The sequence below is a fragment of the Oikopleura dioica genome, chromosome PAR, assembly GCF_907165135.1.
Source record: "Oikopleura dioica chromosome PAR, OKI2018_I68_1.0, whole genome shotgun sequence".
NCBI classification, from domain to species: domain Eukaryota; kingdom Metazoa; phylum Chordata; class Appendicularia; order Copelata; family Oikopleuridae; genus Oikopleura; species Oikopleura dioica.
This window is the reverse complement of record NC_137293.1, coordinates 12,709,062-12,730,269: the sequence shown is the minus strand read 5'-3', so window position 1 is coordinate 12,730,269 and position 21,208 is coordinate 12,709,062. Positions and strand designations below refer to the sequence as shown.

The 21,208-nt window shown below is 41.3% G+C and overlaps 8 protein-coding genes across 11 annotated transcripts; 7 read left to right on the top strand and 1 right to left on the bottom strand.

The window, feature by feature from the left end:
* Window positions 1-1,049: 1,049 nt before the first annotated feature.
* Window positions 1,050-3,231, top strand: LOC145701910 (uncharacterized). Its single transcript, XM_081779122.1, has 4 exons — window positions 1,050-1,351; window positions 1,401-1,817; window positions 2,268-2,616; window positions 2,656-3,231. Exons 1-4 carry the CDS (start codon window positions 1,137-1,139, stop codon window positions 3,229-3,231), a joined length of 1,557 nt encoding a protein of 518 aa, XP_081635248.1. The 5' UTR covers window positions 1,050-1,136.
* A 518-nt stretch (window positions 3,232-3,749) lies between these two features.
* On the top strand, window positions 3,750-6,906 carry LOC145705061 (WD repeat-containing protein 53-like). Of its 2 annotated transcripts, none has more exons than XR_014134548.1 (6): window positions 3,750-4,141; window positions 4,187-4,469; window positions 4,510-5,002; window positions 5,052-5,778; window positions 5,825-5,934; window positions 5,980-6,017. XR_014134548.1 is itself a non-coding variant. In XM_081782512.1 (6 exons), the coding sequence occupies exons 1-6, from the start codon at window positions 5,652-5,654 to the stop codon at window positions 6,860-6,862; spliced, it is 993 nt and encodes a 330-aa protein (XP_081638638.1). In that variant the 5' UTR covers window positions 5,624-5,651; the 3' UTR covers window positions 6,863-6,906. The 2 variants fall into 2 exon arrangements, 1 of the variants encoding a protein (XP_081638638.1); XM_081782512.1 differs by lacking the exons at window positions 3,750-4,141; window positions 4,187-4,469; window positions 4,510-5,002 and adding exons at window positions 6,161-6,393; window positions 6,435-6,702; window positions 6,748-6,906 and having other exon boundaries at window positions 5,624-5,778; window positions 5,825-5,938; window positions 5,980-6,115.
* LOC145705055 (uncharacterized) lies at window positions 6,907-10,367 on the top strand. Of its 2 annotated transcripts, XM_081782505.1 has the most exons (5): window positions 6,907-7,039; window positions 8,479-8,848; window positions 8,891-9,511; window positions 9,559-9,754; window positions 9,792-9,922. In XM_081782505.1, the coding sequence occupies exons 1-5, from the start codon at window positions 6,958-6,960 to the stop codon at window positions 9,798-9,800; spliced, it is 1,278 nt and encodes a 425-aa protein (XP_081638631.1). In that variant the 5' UTR covers window positions 6,907-6,957; the 3' UTR covers window positions 9,801-9,922. The 2 variants fall into 2 exon arrangements, with proteins under 2 accessions (XP_081638631.1, XP_081638630.1); XM_081782504.1 differs by having other exon boundaries at window positions 9,559-10,367.
* Window positions 10,368-10,493: 126 nt separating this feature from the next.
* LOC145705069 (BTB/POZ domain-containing protein KCTD5-like) lies at window positions 10,494-12,618 on the top strand. Of its 2 annotated transcripts, none has more exons than XM_081782525.1 (7): window positions 10,494-10,917; window positions 11,031-11,231; window positions 11,302-11,370; window positions 11,973-12,019; window positions 12,063-12,151; window positions 12,193-12,370; window positions 12,411-12,618. In XM_081782525.1, the coding sequence occupies exons 1-7, from the start codon at window positions 10,830-10,832 to the stop codon at window positions 12,450-12,452; spliced, it is 714 nt and encodes a 237-aa protein (XP_081638651.1). In that variant the 5' UTR covers window positions 10,494-10,829; the 3' UTR covers window positions 12,453-12,618. The 2 variants fall into 2 exon arrangements, with proteins under 2 accessions (XP_081638651.1, XP_081638650.1); XM_081782524.1 differs by having other exon boundaries at window positions 10,495-10,917; window positions 11,302-11,373.
* A 13-nt stretch (window positions 12,619-12,631) lies between these two features.
* On the bottom strand, window positions 12,632-16,438 carry LOC145705048 (catenin alpha-2-like). Its single transcript, XM_081782496.1, has 14 exons — window positions 16,051-16,438; window positions 15,800-16,004; window positions 15,283-15,718; window positions 14,962-15,236; window positions 14,695-14,921; window positions 14,313-14,639; window positions 14,125-14,268; window positions 13,941-14,052; window positions 13,710-13,864; window positions 13,596-13,671; window positions 13,426-13,555; window positions 13,089-13,381; window positions 12,875-13,046; window positions 12,632-12,830 (listed from the first exon to the last, which is right to left on the bottom strand). Exons 1-14 carry the CDS (start codon window positions 16,062-16,064, stop codon window positions 12,670-12,672), a joined length of 2,727 nt encoding a protein of 908 aa, XP_081638622.1. The 5' UTR covers window positions 16,065-16,438; the 3' UTR covers window positions 12,632-12,669.
* A 671-nt stretch (window positions 16,439-17,109) lies between these two features.
* On the top strand, window positions 17,110-17,987 carry LOC145701909 (uncharacterized). Its single transcript, XM_081779121.1, has 2 exons — window positions 17,110-17,928; window positions 17,970-17,987. The coding sequence occupies exons 1-2, from the start codon at window positions 17,110-17,112 to the stop codon at window positions 17,985-17,987; spliced, it is 837 nt and encodes a 278-aa protein (XP_081635247.1).
* A 13-nt stretch (window positions 17,988-18,000) lies between these two features.
* Window positions 18,001-21,099, top strand: LOC145702966 (polypeptide N-acetylgalactosaminyltransferase 3-like). Its single transcript, XM_081780268.1, has 7 exons — window positions 18,001-18,875; window positions 18,916-19,045; window positions 19,087-19,146; window positions 19,185-19,261; window positions 20,343-20,685; window positions 20,726-20,787; window positions 20,830-21,099. Exons 1-7 carry the CDS (start codon window positions 18,099-18,101, stop codon window positions 21,091-21,093), a joined length of 1,713 nt encoding a protein of 570 aa, XP_081636394.1. The 5' UTR covers window positions 18,001-18,098; the 3' UTR covers window positions 21,094-21,099.
* On the top strand, window positions 19,305-20,299 carry LOC145705388 (polypeptide N-acetylgalactosaminyltransferase 3-like; the record flags this gene model as incomplete). Its single annotated transcript, XM_081782850.1, has 6 exons — window positions 19,305-19,359; window positions 19,439-19,591; window positions 19,631-19,768; window positions 19,810-19,948; window positions 19,988-20,199; window positions 20,280-20,299. Coding segments are annotated over 6 exons (717 nt in total), but the record flags the coding sequence as incomplete, so codon positions are not given.
* Window positions 21,100-21,208: the final 109 nt, after the last annotated feature.

The window sequence follows — 21,208 nt, the reverse complement described above, 5'->3', positions numbered from 1 at the left end:
CGAAAATTGGGCAATCTCGGAAAAATGGCCGTAACTTTTTTTCTGTCGAGCTTCAGAAAATGCGACTACTACCTACTTGTAGAGGAGGCTCTGACGAATCAGAATCAGTATAGAAACTCTTTGTCACCCCCCTCTTCTAGGGGCTCTAGAAGCTCTAGAAGTTGAGGAAATCATCCGAAAATCGTTACTTTTTTAGGAAAATTGGGTAAAAAAGTTTAATTTTTGTCGGAAATCAACTTAGCCAAGTTAGAATCGACTTCACGTCGAAAAAAATGCAGTTTGGGGTCATTTTGATACGTTTCGGACTTAATTTCCTCGAAATTCTAGTTTTTCTCATTTTATGACCCCAAGTGACCGCGAATGACCCCAAACTGTATTTTTTTCGGCGCGAAGTCGATTATTACTAGGCTAAATTTATTTCCGACAAAAATTAAATTTTTTTACCCAATTTTCCTAAAAAAGTAACGATTTTCGGATGATTTCCTCAACTTCTAGAGCTTCTAGAGCCCCTAGAAGAGGGGGGTGACAAAGAGTTTCTATACTGATTCTGATTCGTCAGAGCCTCCTCTACAAGTAGGTAGTAGTCGCATTTTCTGAAGCTCGACAGAAAAAAAGTTACGGCCATTTTTCCGAGATTGCCCAATTTTCGGGACTTTAGACGTCCCTAAACGCCCCAGGGCATGAGTCAAACCCCTTACTGTAAATAGTCAAAATGATCCCTAGCTTCTGGGCTTTCTAAAACTGTATTATATGTCCCCCCTACTAAGCCCAGAAGAAAGCTCATTTTTCATCGAGTTTCCCTAGCTATAGCGCTTTTTACAAGCGATTCAACAGAGCCAAAACCCTTCTCGAGAAATGCATCAAGCAAAAAGGCTTCGACGATCGCGGCTTTGAGCTCATTTATCATCACCCAAAAGGCAGATGTAAAAAGACACTTCAAAGATTCTATTTTCTCGGCGAGTTGTGTCCCGTCTCAAAGAAAAGTGAAAGGTAAGTTAGTGTTAACGGGTGCCCTTGTTAACGGACCAATGGGGGCGGGATGGCGGCCTCGTAATCGATTATTGGCCACCGGCGATTGTTAAAAATGAGTCAGAGGGATACGATTTTAACGGGTAAATAATAAGTTTTTAAATAAAATGGAGAAGAAGACAACAGACCAGGGCGACATCTCCGTCGAAGTCGAAAGTATTTCGGCTTTGGTATTACCCAAGGTGAAAGAGAAAAATGATGTGACTCCTCGAGTTCGTAAAACTCGCAAGAAACCAGAGAATAGAGCACAGACGACTACGTTAGCTGAACGTATGCAAATTATCGAAACATTGGAAGAAAATTCGCGCACTCATCGTTACAGGTATTTTGAAAGAATTCAGAATTGATGTCTACGAAATAAATTTTGATAGTCTTGCACGCGTTGCTCGAGCACTTGGGCGAAATGAAAACTCAGTTCGATCAATTTGGAAGAACCGCGACACAATCCGAAAATCAGTTGAACTTTCGGGGACCAGCCAGGGCTACCTACGAAGGGCTGACCCCGATCAATTATTGTTGGCGCAAAATCGACCTGAAAGACTGAAACGAAAAGCCGAACGAAGGCGCCAAAAACGAGCTGAAGAAAACGCGGAAAGATCAGCACAACGCAACGCATCCTTCCCCCGTTTTCTTTCTCAGGCGCCAACACCTTCCAACGACGCATTTGCAGTAGTTGAGGAGTGTGAGGGGATCGAGATTTTTGATGGAGAAGATGAGATCAAAATTGAGACAGTTTCCGATCAAGATGATGATCAGCGGCCTTCTAATGTCATATTTAAACAAATCGAGTAAGAGTGCCTTGATGAAGAATCAGCACGAGTAGGCGTTCTCTCCTACTCTACGGTAGCCAGTCAGAGGGGGTTTCCAAATTCGCCAGGGGTGGCGAACTTCAACGCCACATTTTAATTAGTAGCTTTGATTCTTTTCTAAGAACTGTTCACTGTTTTTATCGATGGAAGAACGAAACTCAATGAAATGGTTTTCGAAGAAATTGAAAAAAATAAAAGTTCTTCTTGAAGAATCTGTCAAGAAGCCTGGCTTAGAAAGCAGGGGTTTCGAACTTGTCTATTACAACCCGAGAGCTCATAAAAAGGAGGTTGTAAAAAGATTCTACTTTTTCGGAGAATCCTGTCCCTTTTCCAAAAATGCTAGGTGTGTTACATGGGTGATCAATTCCATGATTTTTGCATTACCCTTAGTCTCTACTTTGATTTTCCGATCCTTATTCATTTTTTCAGTGAAATATCTGAAGATGATTTCAAAGCGAAAACCCCACTTCACATGAACCTACCTTACAGACCCAAAAACATCCTTCAACCAACGATCAGCGGCAACATCTGGACTGCCTCCGTAGATCTCACCGAACTGCCAACAGAACCGTCGGACATCCGCGTCGGAGTCGACCTAACAAAGAAACTCATCATTCCCCAAGGAAAATACGCACAGACAATCGTTCGACCAGATGGCGTTAAAGTCAGCTCTTCGACTGCCTGGTCGAAGGAAATTCAAATCCCAGACATTGTCCAGATCAAGCCATCGATCAAGCTTCAGGGTAAAATTTTGAAAATCGAATGCGAACTCAAGCCCGTAAGTTTCGAAAAAAATAAGCTCTTAATTTATCTTCAGGAATTTCAAGCAATCAAGCAACCCGACAATTCAATCAACAACGAACCCAACTCTTCTGGACAAGCTCTCAAAGTCGTCGAAGCAGGCGAGGGAGGAGCTTTTAGCCCTTCTGCTGTCCTTCCAATTGCTTCCGAGGGTCTCAAAGTTGGAATCCCTCGAAATCCGAACGCGCCTTTTTCCTCTCCGATCGGTTACCAAGTCCCACTTGTTGTCACCCCAGGAAATCAACCCAAATCCTTGTTCACTCCCGAAGAAGAATCTGTCCTGGAAGCGAGCTATAATAACTACGATAACACTCTTTCGGAGCACGAAATAGAAAAATTAACATCAATGCTGAATAAAAGTAGAGCACACATTATCAATTGGTTCCAACAGCGAGCAATGAAGCGGACCACCATCCAAGCGGACGATGGAGTAACAATAACCGACAAGAAAAAGATGATTCTCGAAGAGTTCTTCGCCGAGAACAATTTTCCAGATAAAGAGAAAATCATTAACATCTGCAGCAAAACTGGATTGCTTGAGAAGGTGGTCTGGGCGTGGTTCAGGAACGGATTTCTTCTTGTTTCTTTTTGAAAATTTAAATTTGATCGGGAATGATTTTTAAATCCGTTGAAAAGAGGGCGACGTAGAATCGCTAGAATGACAAATGAGAAATTGGAGCTACCAAATACGAGTACAATCGTAGAGCCTTCATCAAAAGAGGCCGATAGCGTGAAGATAGAAGTGCTCGAAGATGAAGGTGATGATGGAGTGACAATCTTGGAGATTGATGATGAAGTAAAAACTGAATCATTTTCCGATCAAGATGATGACCGCCCCCTTACGGAAGCGATTGGGGCTATGGATGATTCTATGGACGAATGAAGACTATTACTGGAATAAAACTGTCCTTATTATACCAATTGCACATTGAAACTTGTACACTCTCCCTCTGCCAAGATTACAATATATAAGAAATGCTTAAAAATAATCGTTTTAATGCGTGTTATGAAAATGTTAAGTTAATGTTAAATACCTGGAGTTGTTTTTAATAGTTAGAATTCTTCACCCCAAGATTCCGTGAATTTCACGGCGTGAATAATTGAATTCATTAATCGCCCGCTCGGACCAGAGCGTGTACCGTCCTGAAACGAATAGCTTGATCCCACCCACGCGCGCTAATCAATTACGCCAAACTTCATTTGCGCCAACCCAGCCGCGCGTCGCATTTCGCAAAATACACCCCTTAGCAAAACAGTTGAAAGAGGCACTTTTGAAATGGATTTTTTGAAAAACCTTTCAATTAAACTACACAAGCCCCCGTCGAAGGAAGAGTTTGACGCGTTACCCCAAATAGGGACGATAGAAAAGCCACAGTTGATCACCTTTCAACCAACAGACAAAGCCTTCGGGAAGAATTTTGTGATCTTAGTCCGAGTCGGTCCATACGGTTCATGGTACCGTCCGAGTCCACCTTTGTTATTCCTAGAAACCGACGATGAAGGTAAATATCAATTTTATCAACCTTCTTTTCAACTTTTTCTTTCAGAGTGGCCCTTCCGGGTGCGGATTACCTGCAACAAAAATAGAGAGCTAAGGTGCTATTCCAAAATGTATATGTACTCAAAGCTACCAGCATCGTCATTGACGACAGATCCAGACTTCTTTAAAGTGGAAAATTTTCGGCTGGAAAACCTTGAACACGCCCAGTTTCATTTAGAAAACTGCACTGATGTTGACTGCTGGGCTAGAGCCACAAGGAAGTATGTCCGCGGCGTAGCTTGTCTCAATAGACTTTCTGAGTCAGCTCTCACTCCTGCGGCTTTCTTGATGTAAGTTCGGTAGATTCTTATCTTTTAATCCTTTCGATAGTCATATCCGCCAAGAAATGAACATGAGCGAAGAATTGTTTGATTCGGTTGTCAATGAGCTCGAAAGGAAGCATATATCGAGCTCCTCAAGAAAATTTCTAAAACAATACAAGGACGCGCTAGCTGAAGTTGCCGAAAGAAATGAAGATGACAACGAAGAGAACCTTCCAGCTGCTAATATAAAAGTACCAGTTGTTAATAAACGAAAGAAGAGAAATCCCAATGAACCCACGATCGAGGAGAACAAATGGATAATCAAAGTCGATCTGAATGAGTTTGAAAATGATCCGACTGATTTAAGCGTTGGAATTGACTTCTCAAAGGGTCTCATTATCCCAAGAGGGAAATGCGATCAATGGATCACTCGGCCAGATGGAATGAAAATCCACCAGAGCGGGTGGGCCAAAGAAATCTCCGTTCCCGACATTGTCGAAATAAAACCTGCCCTCAAACTCGATGGAAAAGTTCTCATAATTGAATGCGAGTTAACACAAGTTAGTTATAACTTATAAGATGCCCTTTAGTTTTCATCAATTCTTTCAGGAATTTATATCGACGACGGAAAAACTAGAAAGCTTTTACTTGCAAAATAAGTATCCGTCGAAAGAAGAGATGCTGAAAACCTGCAGTATCACGAATATGAGAGAATCTCGTGTTTCTAAATGGTTCAGGAAGAGTTTTATATATCTTAAAATTGACTCAAGCTGTAACTACAAACTGCAGTTGAAAAACTTTGGTCAACAGAGATAGACGACTAAAAGCACGAATGGCTAACGAAATCCTTGTTGAAAGTTCTGCAATTCCAACGCTAGAACGCCCGAACGAAACATTGGTCATCCCATCGAATCCCTTCCCATTGGCATCCGCGATTGATGCATTAGCAGTTCCCTGCAGTATTGGAGAATCAGATGACATAAAAATTGAAATAAAGGAAGAAAATGGAATAACAATTAATGAAATTGATGACGAAGACGATAATTCTCGGGAAGCTCTTTTCACTGATAATGAAATTTTAACTGATATACTAAAGATGGATCACTAAAAATTGAATAGGTACAATGTAAAATATTCATGTCAATTCCGCTCTTCCAGAATATAATATTGAAAATCACGTATTATGTTACATTTCGGATAATTTGTAGAATGGCCACTGTAAGATTGTGGGCAGCAGCAGGATCTAGTGACAGTGGATTCAATGCAGTTGCGCATATTGCTGAGAAGAAAGTGTTTGTGGCGGGGGACGAGGATGGATGCATCCATTTCTTCTCCGGTAAATTATTTTCTTGTTCTGTGAGACGTTACTTTTTTTCGATTAGATAATGGAAATAAACTTCAATCGATGAGTATATCAGATGAAGAAATCACATCCATTTGTGCGGGGGCGAATGAAACAATATTCGTCGCCGCGGAAGAAATTGTCTATCAAGTAGGTATGGAAAGAAATTGGAATATTTAGTTTATCGAAAATGAGACCCGAGAAATGCCATCGAGCCAACAAGATCGTTCAAAATTGGAAGAGACGAAATCAACCATATTTCGATGAACGAGAACTTGACAAAATTAGCCACGGCCGATGACGACGGTAGAATCAGAGTTGCTGATGTCAGGTAAATGACAGCGTTTCAATGAGTTTTGGAGTGCGAAATGTTTAGCAAAGCAGAAGGAGAACCGAAAATAAAAGCATTTCGCGCAAAGCACGAGAACTTAGCGACTGCGGTAGAATGGACGACTGATCAGATTCTTACCTCGGCTTCGTCCGATCAGTCAATCAGAACGTGGCGAGTAGACCAGCAAAAGTGCGTCAAAACGCTCGACGTGTCGCAATTTAAAAATGAAATTCGCGAAGAATCAACTGAGACGAGAGTGAATGTTTCCCCACCGCTAGGTTTGTTCTTCAATTCAATTCTCTAAATCACAATCTTCAAGTACATACGATTTCAATTCTGCGAAACAGCGACCCGGAATTCGTCCTTGCTGGCTGTGAAAACGGAACGATAGTGTCGAACAAACTCGAATGTGGGAAATTGTCGTCGAATAAGATGCTGACGCAGGCGTTCAAAGGATCTCACAGTTTCGGAATTGGAAAGATTTGCAATTATAGCTTGAATGATAGATGGTTGGTTGTTTCTGGAGGAAATGATAATGCAGTGAAATTTTGGACAGCAGAAGCGGAGGAGAGATCCCTCAAATTCAGGTTAACATTCGAATTTGCTTCGGTTACCGGAAAATTTCGTTTTAGATTTGATAGGTCCACAACATTATCAACGAAAATAAACGACATGGTTTTGGCGTCGAAAGAAAGAGTTATTGTTGCGAACGGGCAAAATAAATTATCTGAATTGATTCTTCATTAGAATTTAATTTAAACTTCTGTTATTGAAATATTTTTCTCTTTGATTTTTTTATAGAATTTCTGTTTCAAGAATGACGATTATTCAAAAATGAAATTATGAGATTACGCCATGCTGGTACATCGTGTGCTTGCTTCATCAGATGTGATGGTTGTCTTGGAATAACGAAGTTTCTAGCGCCTGGGCTCGGCAAACTGAGCTGTGTAAAAACCTGTCACAGGTCCTGTTTCCTGTTTTTGGGGAACCTGTCTGAGTACCTAAGTAAAATCGGGTAATAATTTGGGCCTGTCCTGTGTACCTGTGTAAAATTGGGGGATAAATTTTTCTTTTGCTGTCCCTGTTCCCAGGGGTTCGAAAAAAGCGTGGTACGCGCGTGGTATTAGCGCCCCCACTTTCGCCGTTCCACGGCCCGCCCGTGGTACACTTTCAAAAACAACGGTGGCTCGGTTTGCTAAATAAGGCCTGCGCCAGAGGGGAGTTAGACCAAGCGGCGACCCGCAGAGCGCAATACGAACCACTACACAGTTCGTTCCGATTGCCGATCCAATGTGGGGAACTAAGAAGCCACTATTAAATGAATTGATAAAAGAATATCTTTACTAGTCCAGTTCAGATATAAGAGGGATAAGTAAAGTTATGTATTTTATATAAAATAGGAATAAATTTAGCCTATATATAATACAGGGTTTCTATCGGAAAACAAAGTGCACTCAATTATTATGAAACTAACACATTATGAATACTATCTGATAAGGTCGCTTGACGGTTAGTCCTAGTATTTGGTTCTTTTTGGAAGTAATCCTCGACTGTGAGTCGGCTAATATTTAGCAAACGGGTAGCTTACCACTTCCGGGAACTTTTTTGTTCATATTTCCCAGTGTTATAACTTATAAGTATAGAGGTTATTGTTGTTAATATAATTATTAAACATTTAAATCTTCAAGTTAGCTGCGCTCGCCGAGGGTGAGACCTATCCGCGAGCGCGCAAAATTAAAACTGGGCACTCGTTATTTCCACCGGCTCGCGTGGAATTCTACGCGTGTCCGTGGGTGGCGCTACTACGGGCCCGCGGTGGAATTTTAGCGCGAAAAACAAAAGCGCGGTGGACGAAAGTGAGCGGTGGCGCTAATACCACGGGCAGGCAACGCTTTTTTCGAGACCCTGCCTGTTCCTGTTTCTGTGTTAAACAGACCTGTGTTTCCCGCTCAGGTCCTGACCATAGACAGGTTCCTGTGTAACCAGGTCAGGAACTGCATAAGTCAGGGAAAATGTATAAAGAAATCAATAGCGAAAGACGTGAAAAAGAGTACAACAATCAAAATAACCGATAAATTCGCGTCTTTTTGTTTCTTTGTAATATTTTTTCTTTGAAATTTCCTGTTTTTTGTCCTGTCACAGGGCCTGTTTCCTGTTTTCTGACCCGCTTAGACCTGTTCAGGCAGGCCCTGACCTGTGTAACCTGTTTGATAAGCTGTGTGAAAAAACCTGTCTGAGTACCTGTCTAAAATCAGGATATTTTTGCTTCCTGACCTGTGTACCTGTGTAAAATATGGGACAGAATTTTTTTTTCCTGTTTCTGTGTCTGTTCCTGACACAGTTTGCCGAGCCCAGTCTAGCGCAGCTTATCAATCTTGGTTCATGCAGTCTCATCATCTTGGTTGTTATTTTTCCGATTTTTCTCTGGACGCAGCCATTTTCTCAAGCAGCCAAAGCTCCGCCAAGAAAATTCAATCCGAACATAACAGATCCCCGCGAAGTGCAATTCCAACCATTCATTCCAAAGCCATCTTTCTGGAACGACTCAATTCTCTATGACCTCTTCCCGAAACCAGATCATCGAGAGGAAGTCTACTCGATTCTTTTTTTCGTCTTTCACACAAGAGTGCTTCTCATCGCGTCACTTGGCTTCATCTTCTTCGTCAATTTTTTATCATTCTTCGCTGTATGTTACGAATCAAAAGGCTTCGCAATAACTACTGCCGTCTTCAGGTGTTTTGAAATCAAGCATAAAAGAACCTAATTAATTCTCAGCTCACTTGGCCTTGCATTAGCTGCACTTAGTCTTCTTTCTACACTCGACCTAGATTTCAATCTCTGGCGCGAGGCAGCAGCTCTTCAACTTCAATATTCCTTTCTCACCGCGTCAAACCGTACTGCCACGCGTCTGTCGCTCGATTTCTTCCATAAGAAGTTTGAATGCTGCGGCATTAATGGACCTGGGGACTTTGCAAAGGAGAATCCAATCATCAAACTATTCGCCGGACAGAATGCTGTACCTCTTTGGTTTCAGGAATATGGTTTTGTTCGAGTAGACCCTACACCTCCACCAACGGTGTCACCTCCAAAGATAAACCCAGATGGTTCTCTCAATCCGAATGAACACGATATTCCGTTGAACTCAAGTTCATTACCCGGCGGTTTCACCTGCACAGGCTGCACTATAAATATAAATGACCCCGCTCCACAAGTGCCCGTTCAACAAATACCGACAACAACGCCTCAGCCAACGACTAAATCGCGAAGATGGAAAGATACCCGTAACGATCGAACGTTACCGTGGACATATCAACGAGCAAATTACCCATGGTTCATGGGTCCGCCACTCCGAGGGACTTTCTGTGAAGAAGAGCCGTGTACAACTCAACGACTTGGGTTAGTATATAAAGGAAAACTACCTAATAAATAAGAAATATTTGTAGTCGAGAAGCGTCTGCCGAGTTCCCTTTCAATGAAGAAAGCTTATTTTCTCAAAACTTTCTTATTCCCAAAGAGCTAAATCTTTCGCCCGGAGACTTTCCTGTTCCGGAATCTTGCTGCGAGCGACAATCGAAATTCTGCGGCCTTGAGAATTCTATTTTGCGACAAAAACTGCCAGCCCGAACATTAGTTCCTTCTGTAAATATATCCGACATTTGCCTTACTAACAATTCAGATCCTATAAACTCCACTGTTCCATCGCCCTGTTTACCTAGCAACACTTCCACTACTGCTATTCCTACTACAACAACAGCTCCAATTGAAAATGTCGTGGACAATATTTTCACTGAAGGGTGCTTTCCAAGTCTTTTCGAAAAGCTGAGTGCTGCCAAATGGCTCCCCACAGTGCTTTTCGGTCATATTCTCGTGATCTTGAACTTGTTTCTGAATGTATCATTCGGTTGTCTTATGTGCTGCGTTACTCAAGGAAAACCAGAGCGACATGTCAAATATGGCAAGAAACATAAAGTTCCCGTTTCAAGACGCCTTTAATTCTCCTTTCTTTTCATTCAACAAATTTTCAAAAACTGTACTTCCTTGTTTATCACGCGACGTAATATAATAAATTTACAGAACTTAAACCCGTAGGCGATCTGCATGCAAATGATTTCGATCAATTGAAATAGATCGCTCTCAAAAATCGAGAGACCAGTTTTTCACGGAGAAATGTTTTTATGCAGAGAAATCGTATTCTGGCATGTTTCATCGAAAAAGATAATTACCTTCTAAAGCAGATAAAAGTTCCCAGAAGATATTTTAAATTTATTATGCTGAAAGCTAGGTTTCATGTACTTGCCGCTGATTTATTAACGATTTTTTTAATATTTCCTGATAGTTAGTTTTTGCGAAGAAAAACCTTTTAGTGTAAGATAATTCTATTTTAGAAAGGTTCCCTACGGCGCTAGGCAGTAGATATTGAAAGGGAAGCATCTTCGAGTATTTCCACTCGAAGGGATATCGGCATCTCATTACCCTGCCATTTGTGAGAACATAGTGGCGCTTGTTTCTTCAGTATCATTCCCGTGTATCTAGCTCGTGTCTGGTGCGCCCTGGGACCACAGCACAACGCGTTGGCGCCTCTCAGAATATAGAATAGACCTTTTACAGAACAGTTTCTTCACTACAAGGAATTGAAATCAAGGAAGAGAAGGAAAAAGGAAGAACATAGAAGTACCGTCAGAGTTGTTTTACTACAGCCATTCCCTCAGGAAGAATGACAGAAGGAAAACACGAGATAGAAAGTAATCGACGCCCATCTGTTGGGCAAATGTCTTTTTGCTCAATGACGGATGTTGCAGAAGGTACGATATTAAAATGATGGTTTATCTAACATAAATAATTTTTTGGTACTACAACTTTAGAAGAACTTGTTTGTTAAAATAAGCGATGAAAAACCCGTCATCTTTAATTTTAGGAAATGGCCACAGAAACGGAACAATCAGCGAAAACTGGATCACCCTCAACGTCGGTGGAAAATATTTCACAACAACGAAGACGACGCTCAAGAAAGACCCAAAAAGCTTCCTCGCCCGACTAGCCTCCATCGACGCAAACGACGTCGATCAGCTTAATGACCTAGGCTCGGAAAAGGATGAGACAGGCGCTTTTTTAATTGGTAATTTGATTAATGCGCCACCAATTTATATAAAATCGATAAAACTTGAGTAATTTATTTTAACATTCAGATCGATCATTTACATATTTCGAGCTATTACTCAACTATCTGAGAACCAACAAGCTTATTTATGATAACGATGGACGAATTTCAATAAGGATTTCTGAGTGAAATCCTTACCCCCCTTTTTTATTGGCTCATTGGAAAGAGCGTAAAAAGTTATCCTAGATTCGCCCAAAAAAGGATGAAATTTCCCTCGAAATTACGTCATGGCACGTGACCAAAGTTCCAAAGGTACCAAAACTTTGGACGCTCCGCATTTTCGATCCTCTCTAGCTATCAGGGCGTGTGATAGTGGAAAATGATCGTCGCGACGAGAGCTATGCGTGCATCTAGGTTTCATCCCTTCAAAAATTTCTTTCAACCCTTTATCACTAGTACCTGATTTTCATAAAAGGGATGAGATTTTTTTCGAGGGATGAAACCTAAATGCACACCAAGATCTCGATCAGACGATCATTTTCATGTATTGCATGTCATGATAGCTCAAGCGACATGAAAATGGTAAGCGTCCAAAGTTTGGTACTTTCATAACTTCCGTCACGTGCTATGACGTCATAAGTTCGAAAATTCGCCAATCTTTCCGACTCATCTAGGGTAATTTTTTACGCTCTTTCAGATGAGCCAATAAAAAAGGGGGGTAAGGATTTCACTCAGAAATCCTTATTGAAATTCGTCATGCTACTCTACAAGGAATTCTCTTGGAGGCAGAATTTTACAATATACAAGTTTGTTGCCCTTTTCAATTTTTAACTTTACTTTTCTTGTTAGAGTTTGATCTCGCTGTGTAAGGAGAAACTCATGGAACGATCTAACTGTCAATCACCCACGCCATCTGCTAATGTTCAACCAACTTATCGGTAAATAAACCGAGTTTATTTGGTATATGAAAACTTTGAAGCGTCCTGCAATGCTCCGAACTTGACCTGACAAATACCCTATCATCCCTATCTGACGGCTGGACCTTCGAACAAGTAACTCAACTTTCGAATGGCCAAGAAAAAGGCAACGAATACTTGTTGATCATATCCCGACGAGCCGATCTTTCTAGTGGTGTCAATCTCAACCAAGGAGACAAGGTATTTATCTCTACGTAACTCGATTTATAAGATTTTCAAGGCAAAAGCCCTCCACGGGTACGGATCGCCACAGCGCCGTTAGACCAACGTACGATAATGACCTCTATTGACCTTTCATTTCTACCACTATTCTCTTCATGAATTCGCTTCACTGCTTCATCCCCTGCTCTTTCTCACACTCACTCATTCTCCGAATTCATGCATATGCAAACTAGTTCAATAAAAATACAGCGAATGTTCTTCCAATACTTGCTCTTTCAGTGGATTTTTATTTACACATAGGTATTTTGAATCAGAAGTTAGTCGATATTAATGAAATCCATGAGCGTGTTTTCTTGTTTTTTCAATTTGTTCGTTTCTCGTCGCACAATTTTGCGCGATTTTTCTTTTTGGTTGGGATCTTTCGTTGCCATCAAAGGAACTTTATTAGGAACTTTTGGTCGCCAGATTACCGGGGATGCTAAAATATGCTATGTTATATTTTCAAATGATGATTTTGTGCACCTTCAAGTCGAATAGAGCAAGTATGAGCAGCTCGCACAGTTTCCAGAACAGCTCGCAAAAGATTCTTTGCATTTTGCACGAGAGAGTTGACAGATTCCAAGCCACTAACTACCAAATCCCCAGCGACAGACTCGACTTCTTGCTTGACTCGAGAAAGGAGTTTCAGTTGATGCTAAAATCTTTATAAAGATCTTGCAGTTGTAAATAATTTTACTTGAAGAGGGTCGATCTTTGCCAAATGACTCTTCAAATTGTTCGACAGATTTTTGTCTTTACACTCTTCCGCAATTGGTGCAGCTTTGTTGTTCAATTTTGTTCCATATTCTGAAAGCTTCTTCGCGGCCTTGATAAGTTCCCTGTTTGTCTGGAGAGGCCCTTCGCCTGTCTGGTAATCAGTCATTTGCTTCATAATTGACGACATTTTCTTGGCAATCGTGATCAAATCGTTCTGGTCATCGTCCCATCGATCAAACTCCTGGTGAGCTTGATCTCTAATTTGTTGGAAATCTAAGAAACAGTTTTCCATGCGGTGATCTTAAAATTGAGTGTACCAGCAATCTCAGCTTTGATTTCGACTTGTTGTTCCTCAGTCAAAGCATCGATGACTTCAGCACGCTCTGCGAGTTCGGTTGAATCCACGGTATCCACAGTCAGAAGACCAGTTGCTACAGAACCATCATCCTTAAAATTTGTTTACGATTGCCTTGCCGCTGAAACGTACTCTGAAGCTGTTGTTCGCAGGATCCTCAACACGTAGATGAGCGTATTCGTGGGGACTTCGTGTCTGAAGCACAGCCCTAAAGAACGTCAAGACAATTTCTTATTCTGAGTAAACCTGAAAACTTCATTAACCCCAGTAAAGAGTTGGTTGGAAACTCTGATTATTTCCTCCTTGTCGCATTCGCCATTTTGATTGATGTTCTCCACGCCGTCCGTGGCTTCTTTTGAGAATTCAGGCAAGTTGATACCTTTGAGTTCTTCTGTTGCTTCCTTTCAAGGGGTTCTGTCAAGTTTATGAGCACAAAATCGATAAGATATTTTAACAAATCACTCCTTAAACCCTTGCCTTGACTTGTTCTGTAGTAAAATCGGGCTCATATTGTTCAATGTCGGCCAAAACAACCTCACAAATTCTCTGGACGCGACCACAAATCAAACCAGCGGCGTTGTCAAGTCCACTAAAGTTGTTGATAAAGGTCAGCGCATTATGTAAATTATAGCTTGTTTTTTTTATTCATCTTGCAACTCACGTGGCATTTTTTTCTTCCGCGGCCAAAACACAATCCCCGATTTCTTTGAGAATGTGCTCCTGGGAAGTTGCGAGGAAATCAACGAGTTCGACGGACTCGTTGACGCTTTCGACCAAGTTAGCGAGCTTGAGCTCCCACTCATTCCTGAAATCGGCTTTATAAGAAGTAGAAGGCTATCGTTTTCTTACATCACAACGTCCATATGTTCGATGTAACATTTCTGTTGATTATCCGAAGCAAGCATCTTTGCTGAAGTCACTGCGGGTTGAATCATGTCGGAAAGCGCCTCCGCGGCTTGGAGAATTTTAGCCTTTAGCACTGGGTTCTTTGAAATTGTGAAGGCAGAAATCTTCGCAGATTCGACCATTTGGGCGGAATGTTCGACGAATTCAGGTGCATACTCGTCAACTCCAGATTTGTCTCCCTTTTTCGCGAGTGAGTAGAGATTGAGGAAAGGAACCTGCGCGTTGAGAAATGCGTTTCCGATCTGGTCACCAGCTGCTCGGCGAAGTTCGCTTGAAGTGAATGAGAAAAAGGTATAAAAATAGGCTATTTTAAATAGCTACTTACTCTCGCAGACAACGGTTCTTTTCTATCAAATTGTCGATTGCATCTTGGAAATTTATCTGCTGACCAGTCTTTGACGCGTTCATGTAGTCATCTAGAAGACCGGTAAGAGCTTCTCGGACGGCTTCGCAGCTGGAAACGATTTGGTCTTTCCGATTCGGAGTTGTGAATCCAAGATCAGCAATAGCAGCAGCTCCTTCAATGAGCTTCTCGAGACGAGATTGGAGATCCTTGATTTGATAGTTTTTGGCTTCAGCTGAAAAAAATTACCTGAGGAGTTTGCTGGTAATCAAAGTCAATAGGATCCGGAATGTTCATATCAAAATCCTCTAATGCTTCACCAATGTTTGCCGGAATAGTGAGATCAGCCGCATTGATGCCGACGTCGCTGTATCCTTGGAAGTTTTCTCCTTTGATAACTGCTGCAATCCGTTTGAGCGCCTCCTGGAACTGTCTTCGCGCGTCTGTTTGCGCCCTCTCCGCCTCGATAAGCTTCGGATTTGCAAAATATGCATTTTCAGCAGTTATTAATCGGATACCAGCGTCTTTTTTTGAGCTTAGTTTATCTCGCAAACGGTGAGGATTTCCTACCTTTTAAATTCTGTCTGGCAACGGCGATGGCGTAGCGCTGATCTTCTTGTTCCGGGAGAATGTCATCTTCCCTTTGTCCAGATTTGACGTAAATTTCGCCACATTTGGCACCCAGTTCTTTCATTGCATTCATGAAGTCCCCCTTATTCTTCGCATGACGGACATTTGCAAAAAGCTGTTCCGCATTATTGACAAGCTCGACGATGTTTGCGACGTCGACATAATCAGCAAGGATGAGTAATCTTGTGACTTCCCTCACCAGCGTCCTCGATGCACTAATCATCGTCTGCCGCTTTTCAACATTTAACGGATCGGAGGTGAATGTGTGCGCAGCCGCGTAGAAATTCTTCCCTTCATGATCCACATCACCCAGGGTTTTTTCAATCTGTCGCTTGAGCGCGAGCGTGTACTTTTTATCCGCACTTGGAAGAACTTCCTAAAGTAAGATTGAGCAATCAGATAATAAATTAGGCGAAATAAAATACGCGATTTGCCTAAAGGGTGGTAATTTGAATACCTCGTGGCCGGTCTTCTGAATTTCTGATAGTGCTTCTTTGATTTTTGTCAATGAAACTTGTGCTGGTCTGGAAACACCTTTCTGTAGTGGAGATGGGTTGTCTTCCATCAGGTATCGAAAGTGTTTTATGAGGTCTTCTAGCAAATCGTAAACGGACGTGCATTTTGGTTTGAGATCTTCGGGATCAAAACCGAATTGAGCATTTCTTAATAAATATAAATTCATATTAAGACTACCGATGTTATAATTACCTTAAAGTTGCCATTTTCTCTTCCAATTTTCTCTTCTGTTAAAAACCTCTGAGTTTTGAATCTGAGTAAATAAAGCTTCTCCGGCTTATCGTCTCTCTTTTTTTCTCAGCTTCAATTTGGATGGTGAGTGTTCGTGTCGTGTGTACCGCCTTTTACTACTGCTAGGTAATCATCAGAGCGCGAAAAACGTGAAAATCGTAAAACCAGAAACTTTAATAAAGAAAGCTTCCCACCCAAAAGAAAGACGAGCAAAATATTTCTTTTGGACAAAAGAAGCGGCGCCCGGCGAGTGTGTTGAAACGGCGCGTGAAGCTTCTTTTCTTTCTCTGTCGTTCTTTTTCAAAAAAACTCAGCTCAATGCCAGGGTTAGTGAGATTTTGAATGGAGCACTCGAGCACCGGGCAACAATGAACCGAGTAACGTTCACCAAGGCTGATGAAAATAGTAATTTCACAAGAGGGGGCGAGCACTTCACGGGCACGCGTTATCAACTGTGAAACACTGTGACTCCAGGGAGAATGAAATTAGGGACAATCATAGGTTGAATCGGAACGATGAAGAAATGAGCTTTCCGATTACTTTGAAAAATATTTATTCAAAATCAAGACTTTGCTGGTGTCAAAATGTTGCGCGTTCTATTCTGTTATCATTAACTGATAAATTATCAGTGATAATAAAATGAGCTTCATACTGTATGTTATCTGGAAAATAATATTGCATGTTAAACATCTTATAATAAGACTAAAACTTGTGGTAATCAAAGATTCCGAAGCACAACTGTATAAAATTTTAAACTGTATTAGAGCCTTTTCTTGGACATGACCCAAACCGGTTAAAATCTGAGCAACAATGAATTTTGGAAAGTATTCTCCTCAAGTGCCGCAATCCCGGATCTCCTGGTCAGCGTCCCAAAGATACTGAGAAATTTCTACTTTTTTACAAAATACAAACAAGATATTTTTAATGGCTGTGTTATCACGGCGACGATCAGGGTGCATTTATGCTTTGATACTGGCACTATTACTCTGGTGCACGATATTGTATTCGAATAGTAATCAAATGATAGTCGAAGTCGAGAGAGGAATAAACGAAGAATTAGCGCATTTGAGAGCAGGATTGCCGGTGGCTCCCGAAATTCCGAATTTCGGGTTTGAAAAAAGAGAGCCAAAAGTGGCTAACGGAAAGGAAGAGTTCGCAGATCAGATAGAAATCAACGAGGAGATACAGGAATATGGAGATGTTGAGTCAGAGGGAGGAGAGTTGGATGAAGAACAAGAATCATACGAGGAAGAGGACGATACAGAAGATGAAGATAATGAGTTGGAAGAAGAAGAAGAGAGTGAATCTGATAACGAGAGTCAAGAAGAAAAAACTACGGTATCTGATTCGGAGTTAGAGTCTCAGAATGTCACTCAAATTGAGTCTGGTAAAATTGCCACAGAAAAATTAAACTCTGAAACAGAAGTCACAATTTTATCAGTGACATTTCCACAAGAAGAACCTGAAGATTATGAATCTTTTCTGCAAAACATTTCCTCGGGCTCAAAATTTAAAATCACCCATCTGCGAACTCATAATAAGGAGCAAGCAATGATCAAGGACATTTTTGATGTCGACGTTGAAGTCGACGAATACGCTAGTTACGAGTTTGAGCCAGATCACGAGATCCGTCGAGAGAAGGAAATTCTGAAGGCAGAAGTAGACGACAAGATACGAAGACTGAAAGAGCAGAAGCAAGCTGAAATAAATGCGAGAATCGCTGAAGAAGAAAAGCTTCAGAAAATCAGGGAGGAACAGCAAAGACGTGAGAAAGTTTTGAAAGAACGAGAGGAGCGTGAAAAGAAAAGAGAAGAGTTTTTGAGAAAGAAGGAAGAAGCGGCAGAAGTTATGGTTATATATCCAGTTATTATATTAATAAGTTTTACATGGATTCATAATCATAAAAAGCTCTTCGCCGACAATTAGCAGCGAAGAAACGGCTTCAAGACAAATTACGGGCAGAAGATTACGAAGGGGAAGAAGAGCTTCTCCAAGAAGAATATGAGACAATGCAGCAAGAATCGCATGACGATGAACAAGAAATAATTGCAGAGCCTCTTGCGGGAGGAGATCATTATGGCAAGGAAAAGATGTTCGGCTTGTTCAAGGGACGTGTTTTGTTGGAACCAGGTGTTCCACATGATTGCTATTCTGATGAAGAGCTTCAACCGTGTCTCAGAAAGCCTCTACCAAGAAAGTCGGACCCTGGTGAGTTTGGGAAAGCGTATGTTCCAGAGAATCCGTCTGCCGAAGACAAGGCCAAAATTGATAAAGGCTGGGAACGACACGGCTTCAACGAGTTCGTTTGCAACAAAATCGCACTAACAAGACACTTGTCGGACAAACGACCAAGCAAATGCATGTCAAAAAGGTGGAAGAAGCCGCTGCCGACGACTTCAGTTGTGATTGTTTTTCACAATGAAGCCGAATGCACTCTATTGCGAACGGTCTACTCTATCCTCGGAACAACGCCAAAAATCCTGTTAACCGAAATTATCCTCGTCGATGACAAATCGGAAATCGACAAAAGACCTGAGCTAGGAGTAAAGCTGGAGCAATACATTGTTAATGAAATAAACAGCAAAATGGGAGAAAACTTCGTGAAAGTGATCAGGCAGCCAACAAGAATGGGGCTTATTCAAGCTCGTCTTGCTGGGGCAGCAGCGGCAAAAGCCGATACGATTACTTTTCTCGATGCACACTGCGAGTGTTTTCCTGGTTGGGCGGAGCCTTTATTGGAACGAATTGCTGAGGATCCAACTAGAGTGATGACACCTGTTATCGAGGTTTGGTATCTTTAGTAAGACACCAATTTGAAGAACTAAGGTGATCGACGCTGGTACTTTCCGTACTACTGAGACGAAAACTGCCAACATTTTCAAAGGAGTGTTCGGATGGAATCTCGTCTTCTACTGGATGGAAGCATATGGTCCTCAAAATCCATATACGTCTGCATGTACCTAAATTTTATCAATTTTTTATTAATATTTTTAAAAGACGAAGCTCGACCGATTCGATCACCAACGATGGCTGGCGGTCTATTCACGATGGATAAAGGTATTTTGAGCGAATCGAAACGTTATTATTGATCTAAGCGTATTTCAACTGGCTTGGAACTTATGACGAAGAGATGAAAATCTGGGGCGGCGAAAATTTGGAAATGAGTTTCCGGGTAAAAAATTCACGTAGCCTGAATTTTTAACTTTGACCATTTACACGTAGATTTGGATGTGCGGTGGGAGCTTGGAAATTCATCCCTGCTCGCATATAGTTACGGTTTCATGATTCATTCTATATTCTATTTTTTAAACACTGAGAATTTTCAACAAGTCGAGAAATCCAACGTGAGGGCATGTTTTCCGCGAGAAATCGCCTTATTCTCATCCTGGAGGAGAGACTCCGATCATCAGGAATTCGATCCGGGTCGCAGACGTCTGGCTCGATGAGTTCCAAGAAGTTTACTTCAGAAGGGGGTCGCCTGATCTTGCGAAAATCGATGCAGGTAGTCCTCCTTGATTTCTTCTTCAATAAACCTCTCAAGGTGACTTGACCTCCAGAATTCAACTTCGAGAAGATCTTCAATGCAAATCGTTTCATTGGTACATGGAAAACGTTCTACCGGAGCTCGATTACACGATGAACAGCGATTTGATTTTTGCCGGAGAAATCATTGCTCAAGGTTTTCAACTAAAAAAAGAAAAAATCTCAATTTTTTTCAAGGACTGATGACTGCACGAAATCCAAATAACAGACAGTGTTTTGACAGTTCTGGAAAAGACAATGCTCAGATCCAGATCTTTCCTTGCCATGGTATGCTCGGAAATCAATATTTCGAGTACACAAACATCAAGGACATAAGGTTTGAAATCATTCTCTTCGAAAATATATTCTTTTTTAGGAAATCTGACGATTATGAAATGTGCATCACAGTTGTAACAGGCGTCGCAGTGCCCGTTTTTAAAACTTGTCAAAGTCGTGTGCAGGGGCGTCAATTAGCGGTCCCCTCACAAACTTGGATACTCGATGAATATTCTCGCTTTTATAACCCTTCAACTCATACTTGTATAGAAATTAAATCTGCTGGTGCCGTGCTCGCAAGCTGCAGGAAAGGTCTCATAAGACATTTATGTGAATGTTCGATGAAAAATCTTGAGACCTATTTAGTGACTCAAAAATGCAAAAATTTGTAGTTTCGAGTTACATCTCGTAACTTATTGTGAATATAAATAGTGCCTCCAGAAACTTTTATTCAGATCTGGATGCTTGGAGGGTCGATTGAAATTCATCCTTGCTCGCACATCGGCCAACTCTTCCAAGATCGTTTTCCTTCTCCTTCCGATGAGACGATCCTTATTCTTGCACGATCTTGGATGGACGACTTTGCCGAGGCCGTAATTCAACGAAATCCATCAAAAAGGCTCTCCAAGGAAAATCGAGTCCTCGTGAAACAGATCAAATTCTTTCGAAAGAAAAAAGAATCGAAACCGTTTTTATGGTACCGAAATAAAGTTCTAAAGAGTTTGGAATTCTTACCATACGAAGATGTGCGCTTTGCTGGTCAGATTCGTGGAGAAATGACGGACTTGTGTTTAACCGGTTTGTTTTTTATTCAATAAAAAATTAATATAAGCTTTAGTTTTAAACAAAACACTGACAATTGACAAGTGTCATGCCAGAGCCCGAAATCAATATTTTCAAGTATGATTTGCTCTTGATTCAATGAATTAAACAAGTACTCAGTACAATAAGAATAAGCAAATTATGTACGACTACGACGTGACGCCTCCGATCTGCCTCCAACCGATGAAAGACAATCCGATTCCGCGCTTGGAAAGATGCAAAGATCAAAACGAGGCTCAACGATGGAAAACCCGAGGCCAAGCGCACTCTTACCTGCTCAGCGAGTTTCAGAACTTGTGTCTTCAGCTCGACCCGAAAGAAAAGACTCTCGGCCTGAAGAACTGCGTAAAAATGATGCAAAAACAAATTTTTGTCTTTGAATAACAAGGTTTAAAATACTGCTTTCTCTCTCTTGCCATAACTATTTACCTTTCAGAAGCTGATAAAACAATAAAAATAAATCATCCCAAAAGTCGTTTATTTTCTAGAACACGTCTCG

Coding starts and splice junctions, on each gene's coding strand:
- LOC145701910 (XM_081779122.1), top strand. CDS start 1,137: ATGGAGAAGAAGACAACAGACCAGGGCGACATCTCCGTCGAAGTCGAA. Junction 1,818..2,267: donor GTCATATTTAAACAAATCGA/GTAAGAGTGCCT, acceptor TCATTTTTTCAG/TGAAATATCTGAAGATGATT. Junction 2,617..2,655: donor TCGAATGCGAACTCAAGCCC/GTAAGTTTCGAA, acceptor ATTTATCTTCAG/GAATTTCAAGCAATCAAGCA.
- LOC145705061 (XM_081782512.1), top strand. CDS start 5,652: ATGGCCACTGTAAGATTGTGGGCAGCAGCAGGATCTAGTGACAGTGGA. Junction 5,779..5,824: donor ATGCATCCATTTCTTCTCCG/GTAAATTATTTT, acceptor TTTTTCGATTAG/ATAATGGAAATAAACTTCAA. Junction 6,394..6,434: donor GAATGTTTCCCCACCGCTAG/GTTTGTTCTTCA, acceptor ACAATCTTCAAG/TACATACGATTTCAATTCTG.
- LOC145705055 (XM_081782504.1), top strand. CDS start 6,958: ATGAGATTACGCCATGCTGGTACATCGTGTGCTTGCTTCATCAGATGT. Junction 7,040..8,478: donor AATAACGAAGTTTCTAGCGC/CTGGGCTCGGCA, acceptor CCAGTCTAGCGC/AGCTTATCAATCTTGGTTCA. Junction 8,849..8,890: donor ATAACTACTGCCGTCTTCAG/GTGTTTTGAAAT, acceptor ATTAATTCTCAG/CTCACTTGGCCTTGCATTAG.
- LOC145705069 (XM_081782524.1), top strand. CDS start 10,830: ATGACAGAAGGAAAACACGAGATAGAAAGTAATCGACGCCCATCTGTT. Junction 10,918..11,030: donor AATGACGGATGTTGCAGAAG/GTACGATATTAA, acceptor CTTTAATTTTAG/GAAATGGCCACAGAAACGGA. Junction 11,232..11,301: donor GACAGGCGCTTTTTTAATTG/GTAATTTGATTA, acceptor TTTAACATTCAG/ATCGATCATTTACATATTTC.
- LOC145705048 (XM_081782496.1), bottom strand. Junction 15,237..15,282: donor TGCCAGACAGAATTTAAAAG/GTAGGAAATCCT, acceptor GCTCAAAAAAAG/ACGCTGGTATCCGATTAATA. Junction 14,053..14,124: donor GCGGAAGAAAAAAATGCCAC/GTGAGTTGCAAG, acceptor CAACAACTTTAG/TGGACTTGACAACGCCGCTG.
- LOC145701909 (XM_081779121.1), top strand. CDS start 17,110: ATGATAGTCGAAGTCGAGAGAGGAATAAACGAAGAATTAGCGCATTTG.
- LOC145702966 (XM_081780268.1), top strand. CDS start 18,099: ATGCAGCAAGAATCGCATGACGATGAACAAGAAATAATTGCAGAGCCT. Junction 19,046..19,086: donor AAATCCATATACGTCTGCAT/GTACCTAAATTT, acceptor TATTTTTAAAAG/ACGAAGCTCGACCGATTCGA. Junction 20,788..20,829: donor CCCGAAATCAATATTTTCAA/GTATGATTTGCT, acceptor ACAAGTACTCAG/TACAATAAGAATAAGCAAAT.